This window comes from Arabidopsis thaliana, chromosome 4, assembly GCF_000001735.4.
Source record: "Arabidopsis thaliana chromosome 4, partial sequence".
NCBI lineage: Eukaryota > Viridiplantae > Streptophyta > Magnoliopsida > Brassicales > Brassicaceae > Arabidopsis > Arabidopsis thaliana.
In genome coordinates, this window is record NC_003075.7 from 10567894 (window position 1) to 10586744 (window position 18851).

Here is an 18851-nt window from a genome sequence, read left to right on the forward strand (position 1 = left end):
AGAATATTATCATACATTAAAATAAAATTTTTTTCCAAAACGATTAAAAGGAAATAGATGATTTGTGTTTACTAAAGACGAGGTCAAACGTAGATTGTTTGACTTACATACAAAGTGGCCTTAATAAAAAGAACAAAAGCATGATAATGGCATGGACTATAGAAGTTGAGTATAGATTAAGCCTTCCCAAGTTAAAGGCTTGAAACTTTTTGTATACATAATTTTTTGTTTGTTTTGTTTTAGAATTAAAATCTGAAATTTTAATATGATTTTTTATTTCATATCATATATTGCCTACTAGCTTAAGAAATATTATCCATTTTGCTCATCTTTATTTCTTATTTATCAAGCTGCTACTGCCTACCAGTGTTTACTAGTTATAGTTTACGAATAATTAAAAGAAAAGGAAATTTATTGCTAACTGATACTTTGACAAAGAACTTCTTAATATTAGTTTTATCAATTGTATAAAAAAAACATTTCATTTTAAAAAATATGTGGAAAACTAAAATCTATTTCAAACTGATGAACCCTCACTTCTTCTTCTTAAGAACATCAACAACATTAAGTCCAATACAATAAGCAATAGACTGAACGGTGACCATCGGATTAACCCCTAAAGCGGTCGGAAAAACACTTGTGTCCGCCACAAATAACCTTTCGACCTCCCAAGTCTCTCCTGTTGGCCTCACCGCGGATTCCTCCGGCCTAATTCCCATCCTACAACTTCCCATTTGGTGAGCTGAACATATCTGACCTGACAAATCCTTCAACGGCTTTGAACTCTCTTCTCTCACAAACCGCTCAATCTCTAACGAACTCGCTGTTCTAACATTCAGACTCCTACCTTCTGAATGATGCGTCCCAATCTCCTCGGCTCCGGCTGCGGCCAGAATCTTCAAGACTCTTTCAAGACCGTTCTTTAGACTCTCTTCGTCTTCATCGTTTAAGTTGTAGTCAATGTAGGTCTTGGAATCTATTGTTCCGGTTCCTTTATCTCTCAGAAGCGCAAAAATGTGTGCGGTTCTTGAAAATTTGAGCATTCGGGTTTTGAAATCCTTGCTTGATGTCCAGGGAATGATCCCTGAGAACATTCCTGGATGTAGAGCAGGTGTCTGGATAACCATTTCACCATAAGAACTATGCGTTTCTTCAATTACAACGCTAGACATCGCAGTCATTATTCCCCCCTCGTAGCTCTTTTTCTTCTTTTCCGGCCACTTATCTTCCTCTGGAAACCATCCCCAAGCCATAACAACCGGATGTAGACAAAGGTTTCTCCCAATGTTACTATTCTTCAAACCGCTACGTTTCAACAGATGCGGCGTTCTAAGCGCACCGCAAGCCACTATTGTCACTCTAGACTCCACCACATAAATCTCTTCCCCAAACGCAAACGCAACTCCAGTTGCCTTCTTCTTCTTCCCCTGTTCACAGTCGTACATGACTTCCGTCGCTTGACAACCTGGAAGGATTAAACCATTATCAGATTCCACCAAATCTACAAGCCAAGTCTCTGAAGTCCCCTGCTTTTGACCTTTCTTGCAACCCAAGCAACAAAACCCACAGTAATGATCGGATGGAGCATTCCTCGGAATATTCTTCACTGGTAACCCTAACTTTTCACAACCTTTTCTCAATACCTCATTATTAAACCCTTCTTCTACAAATCCGCATTGAACACCCATCCTCTTACAGACAACATCCATTGCCTCTCGATACAAATCACTTCCGAACATTTCGAGTTTTGACTTTTCTGCCCATTCCTTCATCACATGTTCTGGTGTCTTGATCGAGGCGGACCAATTGATTGTAGAACCACCTCCGACTGTGGATCCCGCAAGAATCACTACGTTCGTATCGGACGTCGCTAATAACCCACCGGATAAATACATGTCATCCATAGCTTGCCCTTCAAGTAAAGAAAGTTTGCTTCTTGCATAGTAATTCCCTGACTCAATCACCAACACTTTGTAACCAGCCTTGGCTAACACTCCTGCCGCCACTCCTCCACCGGATCCAGACCCAACCACCACAGCATCACACTGGATTTTCATCACCGGGTCAGAGATAGATGATCCGTTTGTATTCCTCTTTTGATTTGAAACTGCGAACCCACGACCGGCTAGCTTCTTTTCCACGGCTTCTCTAGGGCTTTTTAGATCAACGATGCCATTGTAAAGTGGTCCAAAGATCTCCTCAGGTTTCTTCTTCTTCTTCTCCTCGTTTAGTTCTACTTCATGATCACTATGATCAGGGCTGGGTCCATTGTAACCTATTGCTTTCCACGCCAAGTTCCTTCCTTTTTCATCAACCTGAATTTTTAAAAATCAATAGGAATAATTAAAAAAAAATTAGTAGTTAGTTATATGGTATATCAAGTTGACAAGTTTCATGTTCCCTCCGGGATTCATTGGGTAACGAGTTTCGTTGAAGAGGAACTTTCAACAGGTCCACCACAAGTAAATCATTGGGCCATATAGACCCCATTACCATATATGGTCTAAGAATATATTTTTCATTTGGACTCAAATTTCAAGAATCAGTAAATATATCCAAGTCATTACCAACTCACTCATGTCCTTTATTTTATAATTTACTCATACCAGTTAAAGTGACTAAAATGTAAATCTTAAATAAATTGATAAGTTTAATTAGTAGACTAAGGTTTAACTTATATTGCAAACAAATGTGTGAAAATCATAAAACATAAAGCTTAAAAGAAACATAATGAGTACACATCTATCAAAAGTGATAAGAAATTGAAATAAGTGACAAAGATTTCGAGTTTAGTTTACCTGAGTGAAGAAGACAAGGGCACTTATAAGTTTGATGGTCCTAAATAACATTCTAAGAAGTGAGAAATAGCTTGAAGACCAATTCAGCAATATCTCTTCTCTCCGTTTCTCCGGAAGCCGGCAGAATCTCCGGAAGTAAGGAAACTCGCCGGTGAAACTTCTCCAACCACACAAGACTAGACTTCCGATCCAAGTAGAGAGTAACCACAATCCAGCTCTTAGTATCCACTTCTTTGGGTGGTGAAGTCTCTCACTCATTAACCTCGCCACCTGTTATTACGAATTTATGATACAATAACAAACGGTCAGGGTTAACGGTTAAGTAAATGTAATGAAATTTGTATTCAAAAAAAAAATGTTCGTTCTATTTAACTTTAACCTATACAAATTTTCATAGCTGGTATATCTAGCATAACGGTTTTTGGTTCATGAGTCAATTATATTTGGATTTCCAACCAGACCATATGCGGCCAAACCACGATTATGGTTAAGCAGTCGCTTCTTCGTTATTCCTATAATTGACTAATATCTAATCGTTCTTTGAAAATTTTAATAGTGCATATCAACTAATTTACACATACACGATGTAGTGAACACGATATGTAAGGTTCAATCTATTTTTACCTTCTTTTTGCCAATGAGTTATGACAAGAAAAAAAGAACAATTGAATCGGTCGTCGGAGTGATATATTAATACCAAATTTATAATAATAGTTATATGGAACGAATAAATAGTAGCCAAAAGAGAAGGAATTAACAAATTTATTTTTAGCAATTAACTTGAGATGGCATCAATGGCATGCGTGACGATGGAATGTAGGTGTACTTGAAATCTGTCGGCTCTATATTTCACTGAAAGTACTGGTTTTTTGTTGTCATCTATAGTACCGTTTCTCTTTTTAGATATGGAAAGTACTGATTCACATGCATGCAATGCAGATTTTTAAATGCATATGTAAATATCTTTTTGCTAAATAAGTTATAGACAGTTTAACCCGTAAAAACTGTTGTTTAAACGTTGTATAAGTCGGATATGAATCACCTTTGAGTAAGAAAGAAATGTTTTACGTTTACTAATTTCTTTTCTAAAACGATCTGAATCAAGAAAGATTACAAATAAAAAACCGTGATTTTAAAATTATGTCCATAAATCATTCTTATTTTATTTCTTGTAAAAATAAAGAAAAAATCAACTGTAATAATATCTCAGCAAACGTATGCATATGGATCCAAATTAATAATTTAAATCATCCTAAACGATTTAAATTATGCTCTATTCTCTTTTGTTTGTAAAAAGGGTTAGCTAGAAATAATAAAAAATGCATGTATATAACAAATAGGTTTTGTTTTGATAAAGCATGTAACATATAAAAATCGGGAAGCATATCTACTTATATATGTTATATGTGCATGCATGTATGTAAATCTCTTTTATATGTGAATGCATGTTTGTATATATAACACTTACGCGGTCGGGAGTTCCGGTCTGAGAAGCGGAGGCGGAGAAATATCCAGCGACGCAATCATCCACGTGTCCTACTCCAGAGTCGTCGATGGAGGATATGAAGGTATCGCAGATCGCAACAAGAGATTCCATCTCACGTGGCGTCAGTGAGTTTGCATAAAACGGCTTCGTTTCATCTCTCTGCCGGAGGTTTCCAGTTTCGACGTCTAATTTGGCCGCCGACGTCGTATCTTTCTGAAGGCAGCTGTGATTCTCCATGTATTCAATACTTTAAGTTGTGGCTAGTAAAGTTTATGACGTGTTGTATTTATATAGAGACCAAAGGATTAAATACAAATATAATATATATATATATCTATCTGTTTGGTACCAGCAAGGAAAAGTTTGATACTAGCAAGTACACTGATCCGAATTAGGTTTTCGAAATTTCATTATAAGCTTGTGATCTTTTTTTTATAGAAAACATGGACACCATTCTTAAAAAACGCTAGACAAATTTGTTTACTTAAGTCAAACTTTCTGAAATGTAAGTTTTAAATTGCATATTCTGAATCAGATATAGATATGAAATATATATTAACTCTTACAAATATTTGTTTACGAATTCGTATATATTCGTATGTATCCTAAATCCAATAAAACAAAAATATCAGAGGATGGGTAATCGACAGTTTAGGGGTAGTCTATAACAATGGGTATTAGCCTATTAGGTGGAGCCTAATATTTCAGAAAATTTATTTCCTATAATTCATATAGATATATCATACATATGTGTGAATATAATTTACTTTGACTTTTTCAGAATTTTTTTATAAAAGTATTAAATTCTTTACACACACCCACTTTATTCGTAATTTTAGTTCCAACTACGTAAAGATTTGTGTTGCAAGTGATGACGAAGTGATCGTGACATGATTTATATCAATAAGTTACATATATGGTTTGGGAAAACATTTGAGCAATCATACGGAATTACCAAGTAATGTACATTGGTTGAAATATCAAAGGGGTATATAAACTTTTGGTCTTTGCAACAAATCTGTTAAATTAGATAACGCAAGTTAAATTTATTTATATATTTGATATTAGTTATTACTTCGTCTATCTATAATAGACTAGCGATTTATGAACCAAAACGTTGTTTTTATAGTATTCAAGTTTAAATGATCTATTCATTAATATTATGGTTTAGAGATTCAACTCATTTTAAGTAAAATACCGTTCTAGTTTTGTTACTAAAGTAATTTACGCATTTTTGTTCTAATATTTTTATGATAAAAGCTGATTTTCATACTAAATTTTTAAATAACTATTGAATAAGTTGCAAAATTTCGAACTTCGTTGAAAGAGAGGCTGATTCAGACATGTGTGGATGTCTACAGATATGGGAACTCAAAATATAAAGGAATGATTTTATCATAACTTCGAATGATTAGTAGAACACAAATCAGGTAATAATGTAAGAAAAAATGACAATGTTCATTAATATGATAGAATCAAATAAAGTACAGAGAGGTCATGAAAGGACCCAACGAGTGAGTGATCAGGGTATCAAACTGGACCCTTTGAGAGAGAAAAAAAAAGAAAAGCGAATTGAATGTAGAAGACAGTACAGTTAACAATACCTGTCCTCCATAATTATCATTCATTAAGTTTCTGAGATTCTCCTCCAGATTTTGAGTTTTATCTTCCCCCTTTTTTATGTAAATTATAGGTGCATTGATATCATCGATTGTCCAATGCAAGTTGATAATGTGGTAGATGTAATTTAATAAAAATTTATGATCTCCTATTTTTTGAACGTGCTTAATGTTGTTATTTTTTTCAGAAGTGTGTATATTTATTGCGTATAGATTGAAATTCTTTGAGTTTGTTTGGGAATGATTACTAGTTATACTCATCTTGATCGGTTCAGACTTCTTATATATATGTAGTTTGGGGAAAGATATACCCCATGAGTGCGATGGTTGTCGAAAACTTTGAATTCTGATATTCATAATTTCATATCTAATCAGAAATGTATTATTAAGTTTTCTTTTTCAATAGTATTAGTATTATATAATAACCACTTCAATTCTTATGAGTGTTTATTAAAGATGCTTACAAATTTAATGTGGTGTCGCCGGTGGAGATATGAATAAATCATATTTTGAAAGATTATTTTCGGCAAAAGTTTAAAAATTTGAACACATATAAGTTCTCTTTGTAACAGTGTCATATACATGTAGATCCTGTTTTTTAGTTGATAATTTTTGGACTTCCAAAAACAGTGTCATATACATGTAGATCCAGTTAAACAATTGATTTCTTATTCTTTAATTTGAATACCCATTTTAAAAAAGAAAGTAGCCGTAGAACGTTTATGATGCATTTGAAAATAACGTTTTTGGTATGGTTAGTTTCAGCAGTAAAAAAATTCACCAATCAAACCCATAGACCATAACAAGAAAGTGGCCGAGTTTTTTTTTTCCGGATATCAAAAGTCTATGATGCATATTGACTTGAGTAGGATGCCCATAAATCTAATACAGTAATACTCATTCATTGAAGTAGGCTCACGTACATGTATTATGATTCTTCTAAAATGTCTTATCCGTTTCCACTTCTAGTTCGTTAAGAAATATATTTTTCAAAATCAAAGTCAGAGAGAAACAATATATAATGAACAAAAAGAGAAGATGGAGCGTTGCTAAAACATTATACACATACAAAGTTTCTTTTGTTTTGGGACAACACCATTAACTCCTCAGTGTGAACCATTGAGCCTAGAGAGCAAGAAGAGACAAGCAGAAGAAAAAAAGATAGAAACAGAGATACATAGCAAATCCGTGACAGAAGTTATGACTACTCTCTTGCTCTTGTCAAACAAACCAATCAATAGTAGCATCACTATTACATGTCCCAACTTTGTTTTCAGCTCGCTTACCGATTTCACCTCTAACCATTGAGGTCGCTCCTGGAGGGAAAATAAACAGTTGGAAAGTCTTAGTATAAACCAAAATGAAATCTTAACCAACTATACAGATGGAGAAAGTTATCAAAAGGAGCAACCTTTAAGGTGAACATGCCAAAGAGGCTCGACCTATTGGAAACAATATCGTGTGTGCGCGACTCTGAAGTATCGAGATTGCTGATGAACAACTCGTAAAGTCCCAATCCAAAGACTAACATCACAGTTCCTAGGAGATATATATCTACAAATAATCGTATATACCATCAGTATCAGCATCACATCAATAAAAGTTGTGAGCATATAATGTTCTTAATCTGAAACATAGATAAAACTCTCTAACCTATGGCCTCAACCAAAAGGAATATCACTTTCCCACGATTCACCGAATACTGCAAAAACGAGTCTACAACATACATACATCCCTGCACCAAAAGAAACGTTAAAAGAGACAGCAAAAATAGTATAATGTGTTTCTTATGTGAGTTGCAAAACTTTTAGGACATTATCTGCTTTTACAAGACAGGATACTAGCTTATGCATATTCCACACTGATTCATCTAGTTGTAGCTTAAACAAGAAAGAGCAATGAGATAATCTGTAGTGGCTTTACCTTGATGAAACAGAGAACCGATCCGAGCAAAGATCCTAATGTTCCAAGAAACGTCATAAATCGACAACTATAAATGACCTGAAAATTTCAGTAAATAATTTTTGAGTCAGTTTCTATAATTCATTGAGCTATTCATACCCCTAAAAATCTACAAAACTCAGCTTCTCCAAGATTTTGTCTAATATCAATCAATATCATGATCATTGAAACCAACTCTTTTACCTAACCCTTAAAAATCTCAGCTTTATACAATGAAACAGAACCATTCAAATCCCTATAAAACTCAGCTTTACCAAGATTTCGTAAATCTGCAATCAACCCATTTACCTTCTCAATCCCCTCTTCTAAAGCTTCAAATCTATTCGTAGAATTCGATGTTACAGCCGCAGACGTAGACGTAGACGCAGACGTAGACGTAGACGCAGACGCCAATCTTCCCGGAGACCTATAACTCCAACTCCAGTCAGAGCTCGTAATAGTCTTCGTCGTCCTCGACGGTAGTTTCAAGCCACGAAAGCTTGATATAACAAGCCTCTTTTCAATCGGGACGAAATCACGAAACCCGTTAAAGATCAATCCCGAAGGCGACGGTGCGGCGATAGCATTAGCGTTAATGGTCCGGCACGGCGTCGTCATGGCTGCTTAGGGACGAATCGTGGTTGAGTCAACCAGGTGTGGTAAGAAGAGAAGAAAAAGAGAGAGTGATAAGCAGAAACGTGTCAGCAGATTGGGAATGCGCCGCCGTGAGTGGAGTTAGTTGTACGGTCTCTTAGAGATCCACTTGGACGGTAATAACGGAGGAACTTTCTTTACACATTTTAATCACGCGGGTCTTTTTTCAATAAATATCTTTAAACAATCTAAACGCAAACGTGGTTTTGTACAAACGCAATTACAGACAAAAGAATAATATAGAGAATCTAATGAGGAATGTCCGGTTTATTTTTTTGGTTTCTAAATTGAATGTTCATTCGTTTTGATTTGGTAGGATCTAGATTTTGGTTTAACTCGGTTTATTTGTTTGGTTCAATCTTTAGACGTAGTTTCATAAACGCAGATTCAGGTACAAAGCAAATATTCTACTATGAATGTACATTGGTCAATCAAGTTCGGGTTTTAGGTTCGAACTCTTAAAAAAATTCATTTCGTAAAAACCGAGTATTTAACGAGCACAAAAATATCATGTATTCATGTTGAACACACAAGAGCTCATTATATTGAACGAGCCAACTTTGTAGCATAACCATCGATTGAAAATCATCTCGAGAATAAGAGAACGGTTAATATCTAACTTTCATTTGTTTCACAAAAAGCTCACGCTTAAAGTTTTAGCTCTTACAAACTTTATGTAGAACAAGTTGATATGTGACAATCACAAATCTAGCTAGTTTTAGTACTTACAACGTTAATTTGTCTAACAGAAATCCTTAATGTTTATGCTTGTGATGGTTCGATTCAATATTTTGCATGACATGAATGCATATGGAACCAGTCAATCTTTACCTTTTTTTTGCTAATGTTCTTGTCTTCTGCCCTAAACACCCCCATTACTTCTGCAGTTCTGCTGGATGTTGAATTTGTTTCTCTTTTTTTTTTGCAAATGTTCTTGCCTTAATGTTTGCGATATTCACGGAACTTCTTTTTCTAAAATTCTCAGATGCAACATATATAAATTTAGTTATGCAATGATACTTAGAGATATTCTGACATTTTAGGAAAAAAATTGGAATTTGTAATGCTGCATAGTCAAAAAGTGTAGCAGAAAATAATGTAATGGGAATTGTCAATTTTAAGATGAAGAACCATAAACTGTCGGCGCCGTAAAAGACTGCAAAATACCATAACACATTCACATACATTACGTTGGTCTAGAATCTATACAATGAAATAGACTGAGCACAATTGTCTATTATCACAGAAATAGAATCATATTCTTACTTTTATATTTTAATCAAGAAGAATTTCAACGTGAAAATTTGGTGGGCATTATTATTGTTCACGAATATAATAACAATCTTCTGAATATCCGCTGTTCTAATCTTTTCCAAATATTCCGAGATAAAGAGCAGTAAAGGTTATTCATTTTGATCAAAAAATGGGACTGTGATACTTAAATTCAATAATGGAGCATTTCAAGTAAAGTTGTTAATTTTATTATTCTCTTCCCCCATTTTCTTATCTACTGTTTATTTCTTTATTATGTGTGTGTTTTGTTTTTTCTTTTATTTTATTTTCTTCAATGTTAAGGCAACAACTCTCTTATAACTTACTTGTTATTATTTTAATCCAACTAATTTTGTGATTTTAATCCCACTAATTGTTCTTATTTTTGTGATGATTAACTATTAAATGATCTTTTTTACCGCAAGGATAAGAGATTACCACCTACAACACCCATGTATTTTCTCATCTTTTTGCAGGCAAACACATTATTTTCACAATAACCCATTTTTAGAAGAAAATATAAACAATTAAAATATTAACAACCAGGATAACTTTTACATAAGAAAGTCAAAAAAGTGGGAGACGCAGAAGAAGTCCACGTGACAAAAGTACAGATCACGCTCACGTGGTTTACGAGCGTAAGCAAATGGCTTTTTCCGTAATTTCATCAAAAGAGAGAAAAAAGGAAGAAAAAAAAATCTAATCTTAAGGTCGGAGAATTCATCTTCTATCATCAAAACAGTGTGAAAGCGAAAATCTCTTTCAAGAGAACACGTGTCGGAAAATGAGTGGTCGTAACCTGTATTAAATACCCTACAGAAGAGGCTAAGGTTGTCTCTGCTTGATAGGGTTCCCTTCTTCTTCTTATTACATATCATAAACCTCATTTCCCCATTACAAAACCTAGAACTCCTTCTCTCTTCTCTTTCTTCATATCCCTGTCTAAAGGGATTATTATGATAGTAGAGTCTCACCATCGGGCTCGGATTCGCTTGGTGCAGGTCGGGAACCAATTCGGCTGACACAGCCTCGTGACTTTTAAACCTTTATTGGTTTGTGAGCAGGGATTGGATCCCGCCTTGCATCAACTGAATCGGATCCTCGAGGTGTAAAAAAACTCGTAAATCCTATCAGATCTGGAAGATTTCTACGCTTCTCCTTCTTTATATTCGTTTTCTTATGCTTTTTATTTTTGATATAACCTAGAAAAAGGTTTTTTATATCTTTGAATCTGAAATTGTTTGTTTTAGAATATTGTATATCTGATTTTTATCCCTTTTTATATTTGAATGTTCTTTAGTCTCCTTTTGTTTGCCCAAATGTTGAATCTTTGCTTTGGTTTTGATTTTAAAGCCAAGTGATGTTGCCTTTGTTTCGAAATTTTAGGATTTGTAGATGTAGGAGTATGAGGACTCTTGAATTTAAGATCTAGGTTTTAAAATGTTAGAGATTGTTGATGTGATTAGTTCTAGATTTATTGATCGTTACAGCAATCTAATTAAGATTTGATTCGACGATTGGTTTTATTGTGGATAGGCTTCGATGATGAGATTGAAATTCCTTAAAGGTAACAGTCAAATCTCAGTGACCTAATTTTGTTTTGTTGGGGTTTGTGAAGCAAATCTATTGTCCGGTTTATACCACCGGTTTTGCTCTTTACACTTATGTTTATAATTGTGGCTTTACGATTTAACAATTCACTCTGTGTGACTTTGTAGATGACAATGATTGAATTAGTTATGCTAAGAGATGAAGAGAGGATTCATTGGAGGCATGTGAAGTGAAGATATTTTTTTGTTTTCCATTTATGGATATGTAATGTATAAAATTGTTAAAGAAAACAAATGGTGTGGAAGTAAAGAAACAGAACCAATTCGATTAGTACCGTTAGTGCAGAATAAATGCAAGTAATGATGGTACTAGTGGCAAACAAACGTAACAAAACAAAAAAGTTTAAATGTAAACTTATAAAGTTAGTTGGTGGTTGTTTCAGACTATGCATTTCATATTACAATATTAATGTTTTAGCTTTGTTATCGATCGTCTTGTACCTTTTGTTTCTTTACACACTTTTTAGTTGGAATCTCTAATGTATAAAATATAAATATATATGTATGAGTATGTAAGTATAGTATCAGAAAAAGTTAAAGATTACGTGTCCTCAAGTATAATGATAGTTGGATTTGAGGGTTTTCGTCAAAAAGTTCTCAGTTTCGTCAATGGGCAGGTCCCTTATTTTCAGCTGCTCCAGTCTTTAGTCTTTCTCTAATGTATTTCAAACATTATTATAATAATAACACATAAGTAAATCAATGGTTAAATGCTTGCAAAATCCAGCGATCAGTTTTGAACCATCTGGAATAAATCGAATCAACTAAAACAACAACAAAAATATCATTCCTTTTCTATTTCTTAAAACAAATCCAAACCAATTTAAAACACACCTTAGTGAGTTAGTGACCCGTCCAAAATTATATAAGTTTGGATTATTATGCTCTGTATAAAAGGTACAGTGTAGATGATGAGTAAAATGTTGGAATTCTTACAAACAAAAAAACAAGAAAGCATCATGTGATTCAAACATTGTTCTTGTCAGAGTCTCTGAAGTTTCACTTTCAAGCACAAACCCAACCTCCATGTACTGTATAGAAGAAACTTATGGTTACAAGTCAGGGCATCTAATCTTGTTTCTTCTTTTTTGGATTTTTCTCTTTCTTATTTTTGGCAAAGAAAATATCTTAACTTCATTATTACTCCCTCTTATAAAGTACATAATTAGTTTGGATATTAATTAAAATTCAAACAAAAATAAATTTCTTTTAAGAAGTTCAAACAATAATTTCTTCATTCTCGATTTCACATTTAGTCCTTGACCATATCAGCAAGAAGAATAAGATAGAGAGATCTCACTACTTCGGCTGAATCATATTGACTGCCTTATTCGCTATGTATGCGTCTCTAAGAGGGTATACTTATGTTCTTATTTAGGTTCTTGATCAGCAATCTCTAGTCTAATCATATTGATGATGATCTGTTCTCACACAACATAATGGTTCTGAAAGGGACTCTCACTTGCTATGAATGGTAATTGCAGGGTGTGTCCACTATGTCCCAAACATGATCCCCACTACCCAAAACAACACCGATGACACCGCTTTCTGATAAAGGAAATCCAACAAGCATTCAGGACTGGAACTGAATCAAAACGACTGTACATGCTGATATGACTTGTTCAAAAACCAATTGATTAAGATGAGATAAAATGAAAAACCAGTTATCGAAACACAAAGATCCTTCACAAAACATAGTCAAAGCTTGTTTACATTGATAACAGAGAACAATGTAAATACTCGTGATTTCGCAAATGATGATGCTAGAAGTTTTTCCGACTCAGCTGCGATGCAAACTGATCAGCTGCAGCCATAGCTTGAGAAGCTGAACCAATTGATCCATCATATCTGCAAATCATAACCATCTTATTTTTGAACTGAAAATGTAAGAGTAAGATATGCACTTGAGCAAAGTATTCAGTGCACTCACAGAGCAACCAACACGTAAACCGCAGTCTGCATAACAATAGCTCCTTCACCAGCAGGCTGGGAAGTGTTTAAACACCTAGCAGCGAACCAGTTCTCATGAATAGATGTTATTATGTCTGCAGATTCCAAATCATATTATTAAACCACAAATCATACTCTCCAAGCAAAAGAAATAAAACCAAACAAACAAACTTTTACATTGGTTGGATCCAAGAACAAAAGTCTCAGTAGGAAGATTGCCACATCTCATGAAATCTATAAATTGCTTTAGATCAACTGGATAGATATCAATCCCTTCTTGTTTAGCTCTGCCAATAACTCAAAATTAAGCATACATCAAAGTTTCGATCTTTTACTGCAAATAACCAATCTAAAAGAACAACCTTTAAGTAGAAACAGAGAGCAGTAGATATTGAAACTTGATGAATTAGCTTACATTGTTGATAAGAGACGAGAAGGTCCTGTAGGATCATAGTTAATCAAAATAGCAGCCTTCAATGGATTACCTGAACAAATTCCAACAATCAAATCACCGAAAAGAAGCATCTTATTCTTTCTTTCTGGGTTCTTCATCTTCTTTTCAAAATCTCCCAAACAAGAAGAAGAATAAAACAATAACCCTAATCCAGAGAGAACTTACCTGAAGAACCAACGTTACCCGTAGTAACCCATTTGTCCCAAGCTCTGTCCACAAACGCCGAATCCATCGATGCTTTTTAATAAAGCAATGATTTTTAGGGTTCTTCACTTCACTACAAAATGAGAGAAGCAGAGCACCGAGTAGTACACAGTCTCTCTCTTTCTCTCTGGATTCGTATAAAAAGTTAAAAACTTTATAGGTAAACTCGATTATAATACAAAGTAAAGATATACTCTTTATTCAAATTGCAGTGATTATTATTGATCCGATTTGGAAAACAAATCCAAAATGTTTGCGAGCTCTTTCAATTTCAAATTAAAAAAAATTGAACATTTAGAGATGATTCTAGTCTTCAGTAGAGATAGCAGGACAAGTAGGATTACAAGTCGGCGACGGACAATCTATCTTCTGAAATGCACTCCGGCCATAAAACCAGTTTCCGACTGCTTTCGCAATTCTCTGCAAAAACAAATAATCAAAATCAGAACTAAAATCGAATTGAAAAGATTTTAAAAGTATTGGAGGATTGAATTTTACCGTATTGGCGACTTGGGGACCTTTGTCACCGGACCAAGAGGCGGCGCTTCCTCCTTGGCAATGAGCGTGACACGAGTCTAAGAACAATCCTCTAGACGGTGTACTGTGAACCGGTGACAATGCTCGCATCATCTGATCTCTAAACCCTGAAATGTTTTAACCAACCCGGTTTAAATTTAAATCTCGATAAACCGAACTGATCGTATTCAAAACCAAACCAATATAAACCGGAACAATTATGGAATTACCTTGGACGGTTTTGAGCTGAGCGGCACTACATTTCTTAAGATCAAGCTTACAATTCTTCCACTCTTTTCCCTTATCAACAGCAGTTGGAGCCAAAACGTTCTTGATCTGAAAAAATCACCAAATTCAGTTTATATGTATCCGATTTGTGTATATTTTATAATGAAATGAATGTTTATGTATATAAGTATATCATGGTTAGTATATGACCTGCCAAGAATCAAAAGCGGCATTGATGACAAAGAGCGGTGTTCGCATGGAAGGAACGACGTATTGCGGGAAGAAACACTGCAAAAAACGATCGGAGAAGTCTTTGATATCGGTCCATATATAGATGGAAAAAAGTGTCAAGATCAACGATGTTGGTATGTTTAGTTAAGCACGTACGAGTTCTGGTTTCATTTTTGAGGTACAAGAAACAGGAAGACTCTTTGCAGATCCCTACAAAAAGATATTAAGCAACACTGACTTTAGGATTCACCTCATGGTTGAAGAGAATTAGCAATTGAGAGATATATTAGATAAAGAGTAATACGTGGAGTGCGACGACTTTGCTGTAATATGATTGAATGTATGATCCTCCTGTGATATCTTTACTGTTTCATAAAATCGAATTCAGTGATAATAATCACTGTTGACATCAAATAAAACCGGTTTGTTTATTTTGGTTGTTATCAGTTTAGGTTGGGTTTAGTAATTTAGTTTAGACTTTCGGTTTGGTTCCATATACTTTTTTGGCCAACGCCTAAGAGTATGTACACGTACCCGTGGATAAAGTAACCGGCATCAGAAACACATTTGACGCTAGCTGTTCGGGGAAGTATGGCACGGAAAGTGTCACAATGAAGAATCGCAGCCAATGCTCCAGCTGAACAACCGGAGAGTATAGCCTGAAAAGTTTTATAAGATGTTAATTTTTTTTAAGTGATACACATTAAAGAAAGAGAGATGTCGAAATATGCACATATAATATACGTTTTGAGCGTTTTTCATTCCTTTAGCCATAAGATCATCAACCACCGCACGCCAAACTCGGGCACCGCGGAAGAACAGCTTGTTTGCCTGAAATTATTCAAGGTTCCGACTATATATAAATCATACAATTTTGACTGCAAGAATTTATAGTACTTCAAGAAAAATGTGAATGTTTTGACTAAAAATAATATTTATGAAATATCACAATTTAGTCACTAAATTACCGGATTAACGGCTTCTACATTGCCGGTAAAGGATGATCCGTCACAATATCGTACTTTGATTCTGTTCCAATTGTAGAAATCTGAGCAAAAGAAAATCATTTTTTTTTTATGAAAATCAAGATAGATTCAACAGCATTAATTGATCATAACTCTCCCACAAACCTCTGGATCATTAGAAACAAAAAAAAAAACAGTAATATACCTGGGTTAGTGCTTTGCTTGCCACCCAAGATACCGGAAAATCCAAAGTCTTTGTTCATGAATTTGGAAGAACCCTTCATTGTACCCTTACGTTCATTACATGAAGCAACGTCGGTACACCATCCTCCTCCCTAACATATAAACAACATATACACTTCATTCAAATTTTATTCAACTAATTCTACCTTATTTTTATGTTACATTTCTTTTCAGTAAAATAATTATTAAAAAAAAAACATAAGATGCTAACGATAAACGCCGCAATGTTTTTAAGTTTTAACTAATCACACAACTATAAAGAACTACGATTTATATATATTAAAAAAAAAAAAAAAAGAACTCGATTTATATGTACAGTCATTTCAACGACAAAAAAATATATCAAGTGGTCCAGAAATTTGCAACAAAAAACAAGTTTCTTTACCTCCATGTGGACGATCCAATTGTTAACACCCGAACCAAACCCTTTGTCAAAATGGTAAGCTGGTGCACTCCCATCCAAACACACTACATAATAAACATATATATATATATATATATATATATATGTTCTCAAAAACTTATTGAATTATCCGATAAATTGTGTAAATATGAATATAAGTATTATGTAAACCGTTGTTGCATATTACCGGCTCCTTTAGCGACGGCGCTTTGGAGATAAGTGATGGGAACGGCTCCAGTTCCGATCACCAACACTGCCAATACTAGCAGACTTGACCAACATTGCTTAAGCCTCCCCATTCTATCATTTTTTGGAAAATAAATAAATAAACAAGCTTACGATTTGGTTAATTTCAATAATAATATAATAGTACATTTCTAATGCGAATTAATTACTGCTTTCATATGGTAACATGCGGACTGACAAATTTATTTATTTTGAAATTACCTACATTTTCGAGTGGATAATATTTTTTATAATTATACTATTATGTAATCCATTGTTTTAAGATTCCTCGAATCCACGTTATTACAAATTGGAAATTTAGACTATTCAAAAGTAGATTATCAGAAATGTCAAATGTGATAACTAGCCAAGAACAAAACAAACAAACAAAAAGACATCCATCGTCCATGTGCGTCTTTAAATATCTTATAGCTTTTCTCAGACCAACTTTTCTAGTTGTCTGTAATTATAACCTTGCTCAGAGTGTAGAGCACTAAACAATTATTATCATTACAAATCTATCATAATTCATTACTTAACATTGCTAATCGGTTTGACAAAAAAAAAAAAAAAAAAAAAAATTGCTAATCGCTATTATGGGATGCTTGTATCTTGAGATACCAAAAATACCCTTTCACATCATCTCAACTTTTACTATGTAAGAAAAATCATATCATCCCCTTATTCATATTCAACTTGTTGGATCGCAGAGAAATGTGTTGAATCGTTTCAAATTATCAATTCCCCGAAGTAACCTTCGATGTCATTCACATTAATGATCTGATATTAATATGCAATCTTCTTGAAATCCTAAATGGCTAATAGTAATATATACTGTAGTTCTAACTAACAAGACTAAAACAAAATATTCAATTTATTCTGAGTACATATCAAACTTGCAGAACTATAAAAAGATCGATACAAATGAAGCATACCTTGCGAAAATGGAGTCCTCTTCTTGTTTGGTTAGAGAGAAGAAAAAGGTTTTGGTGTTAATGAAATGGATAGAGAGGAATCTGAAAGAGAGAGCTTTAAAAGTTTATGGAAGCCAGTCATTGATGTCTTCTTCATCATATAGATACATATCCACAAGTTGCAAATAAAAAATCAAACTTTTTCTTCTTTTTAATTTGCTTTTTTATTTACTCTTTTGCTTTAATTTGCATAAAGTTTTCTTTTTTCTTTTTTCTTTTTATAAGATACTTGTGACTGGCATAGCGTGCACATGTGTTAGTAGATTCGCCAGGTTATCCAACGTCAAGAAACTAAGTTGTATAATTGTTTTTTTTATCAATGTGTTTTCGAAATTGGTTCTTTCATGTTAACCAATCGATAAAAATAAAATGAGATTATGCTCGGACCTTGAGAATACTGATTCTATATGCATATTCATTTAGATATTCAGTTTTTAAAGTTATCATCAATCTTATAAGATGCGTCTTTCTTTTGTTAAACTTTTCACAGTCGTGTTATAATAATTCATCCTAGCTTGTTATCTTTGTAAAACAAAAATCTATGAATCACAATTAAATAAGAAATAAAAAGTATGGTTTGGCACGAGGACTAAAAGTGTCGGTGCACTGCACACCGATCGAGTTAGCTGCGCAACAGCCAAAACATGTTAGAGATTTTTCGTAAAGTAACAAAATTTTAAAGTTCAGACCTTTCTCTTTTTGATCTTTTTATTATAACACGAGTAATTAAGATCTAGAATTAAAATATAATTAGAATTCGTTAAATTTTACGAAATAAAAGGAATAATTGTTACATCTCAAGTGTAATTCCTTTTCATTGATTTTCTCCACTATTTCCTCGGAAAAATGATCGATCCGAAACCGGGTGAAAAATAATACAGATAGCATAATTGCATATGGGTTTCACATAAAACATGAATAATACAAAAAAGTTAAGATTCGTAGCAATACAAATTTATATTTCTCAAATTTTCTTTACAAAATGGCTCGACTATATAACGAAGCTCAACGTGTAAGCCATAAGAGATGACCTCAATCACAAAACTGTGACAATTAATACTAAATTTGTATACAACAA

General features: G+C 33.9%; 4 protein-coding genes, 1 long non-coding RNA gene and 1 other non-coding gene across 9 annotated transcripts; 1 reads left to right on the forward strand and 5 right to left on the reverse strand.

The window, feature by feature from the left end:
* Window positions 1-429: 429 nt before the first annotated feature.
* On the reverse strand, window positions 430-4623 carry AT4G19380 (Long-chain fatty alcohol dehydrogenase family protein). Of its 2 annotated transcripts, none has more exons than NM_001341334.1 (3): window positions 4267-4623; window positions 2799-3068; window positions 430-2315 (listed from the first exon to the last, which is right to left on the reverse strand). In NM_001341334.1, the coding sequence occupies exons 1-3, from the start codon at window positions 4519-4521 to the stop codon at window positions 534-536; spliced, it is 2307 nt and encodes a 768-aa protein (NP_001329018.1). In that variant the 5' UTR covers window positions 4522-4623; the 3' UTR covers window positions 430-533. The 2 variants fall into 2 exon arrangements, with proteins under 2 accessions (NP_001329018.1, NP_193673.2); NM_118058.3 differs by having other exon boundaries at window positions 472-2315; window positions 4267-4519.
* A 2209-nt stretch (window positions 4624-6832) lies between these two features.
* AT4G19390 (Uncharacterized protein family (UPF0114)) lies at window positions 6833-9511 on the reverse strand. Of its 2 annotated transcripts, none has more exons than NM_001341335.1 (5): window positions 9330-9511; window positions 7827-7904; window positions 7557-7638; window positions 7315-7457; window positions 6833-7219 (listed from the first exon to the last, which is right to left on the reverse strand). In NM_001341335.1, exons 1-5 carry the CDS (start codon window positions 9372-9374, stop codon window positions 7010-7012), a joined length of 558 nt encoding a protein of 185 aa, NP_001328001.1. In that variant the 5' UTR covers window positions 9375-9511; the 3' UTR covers window positions 6833-7009. The 2 variants fall into 2 exon arrangements, with proteins under 2 accessions (NP_001328001.1, NP_567583.1); NM_118059.3 differs by lacking the exon at window positions 9330-9511 and adding an exon at window positions 8154-8726 and having other exon boundaries at window positions 6875-7219.
* A 1230-nt stretch (window positions 9512-10741) lies between these two features.
* On the forward strand, window positions 10742-10879 carry MIR168a. The gene has a single exon (NR_142339.1). It is a non-coding gene; the product is annotated as a microRNA ath-MIR168a precursor (primary transcript).
* Window positions 10880-11285: 406 nt separating this feature from the next.
* AT4G06880 lies at window positions 11286-11766 on the reverse strand. Its single transcript, NR_142051.1, has one exon. It is a non-coding gene; the product is annotated as an other RNA (long non-coding RNA).
* Window positions 11767-12933: 1167 nt separating this feature from the next.
* Window positions 12934-14096, reverse strand: AT4G19400 (Profilin family protein). Its single transcript, NM_118060.2, has 5 exons — window positions 13950-14096; window positions 13746-13815; window positions 13508-13617; window positions 13311-13425; window positions 12934-13228 (listed from the first exon to the last, which is right to left on the reverse strand). Exons 1-5 carry the CDS (start codon window positions 14014-14016, stop codon window positions 13144-13146), a joined length of 447 nt encoding a protein of 148 aa, NP_567584.1. The 5' UTR covers window positions 14017-14096; the 3' UTR covers window positions 12934-13143.
* Window positions 13000-17968, reverse strand: AT4G19410 (Pectinacetylesterase family protein). 2 transcript variants are annotated; one of them, NM_001203841.1, is made up of 18 exons: window positions 17735-17968; window positions 16762-16874; window positions 16557-16639; window positions 16134-16263; window positions 15932-16011; window positions 15708-15794; window positions 15498-15622; window positions 15268-15328; window positions 15120-15173; window positions 14943-15020; window positions 14735-14840; window positions 14487-14632; window positions 14369-14408; window positions 13950-14021; window positions 13746-13815; window positions 13508-13617; window positions 13311-13425; window positions 13000-13228 (listed from the first exon to the last, which is right to left on the reverse strand). In NM_001203841.1, the coding sequence occupies exons 2-18, from the start codon at window positions 16871-16873 to the stop codon at window positions 13144-13146; spliced, it is 1554 nt and encodes a 517-aa protein (NP_001190770.1). In that variant the 5' UTR covers window position 16874; window positions 17735-17968; the 3' UTR covers window positions 13000-13143. The 2 variants fall into 2 exon arrangements, with proteins under 2 accessions (NP_001190770.1, NP_567585.1); NM_118061.3 differs by lacking the exons at window positions 13000-13228; window positions 13311-13425; window positions 13508-13617; window positions 13746-13815; window positions 13950-14021 and having other exon boundaries at window positions 14128-14408; window positions 17735-17865.
* Window positions 17969-18851: the final 883 nt, after the last annotated feature.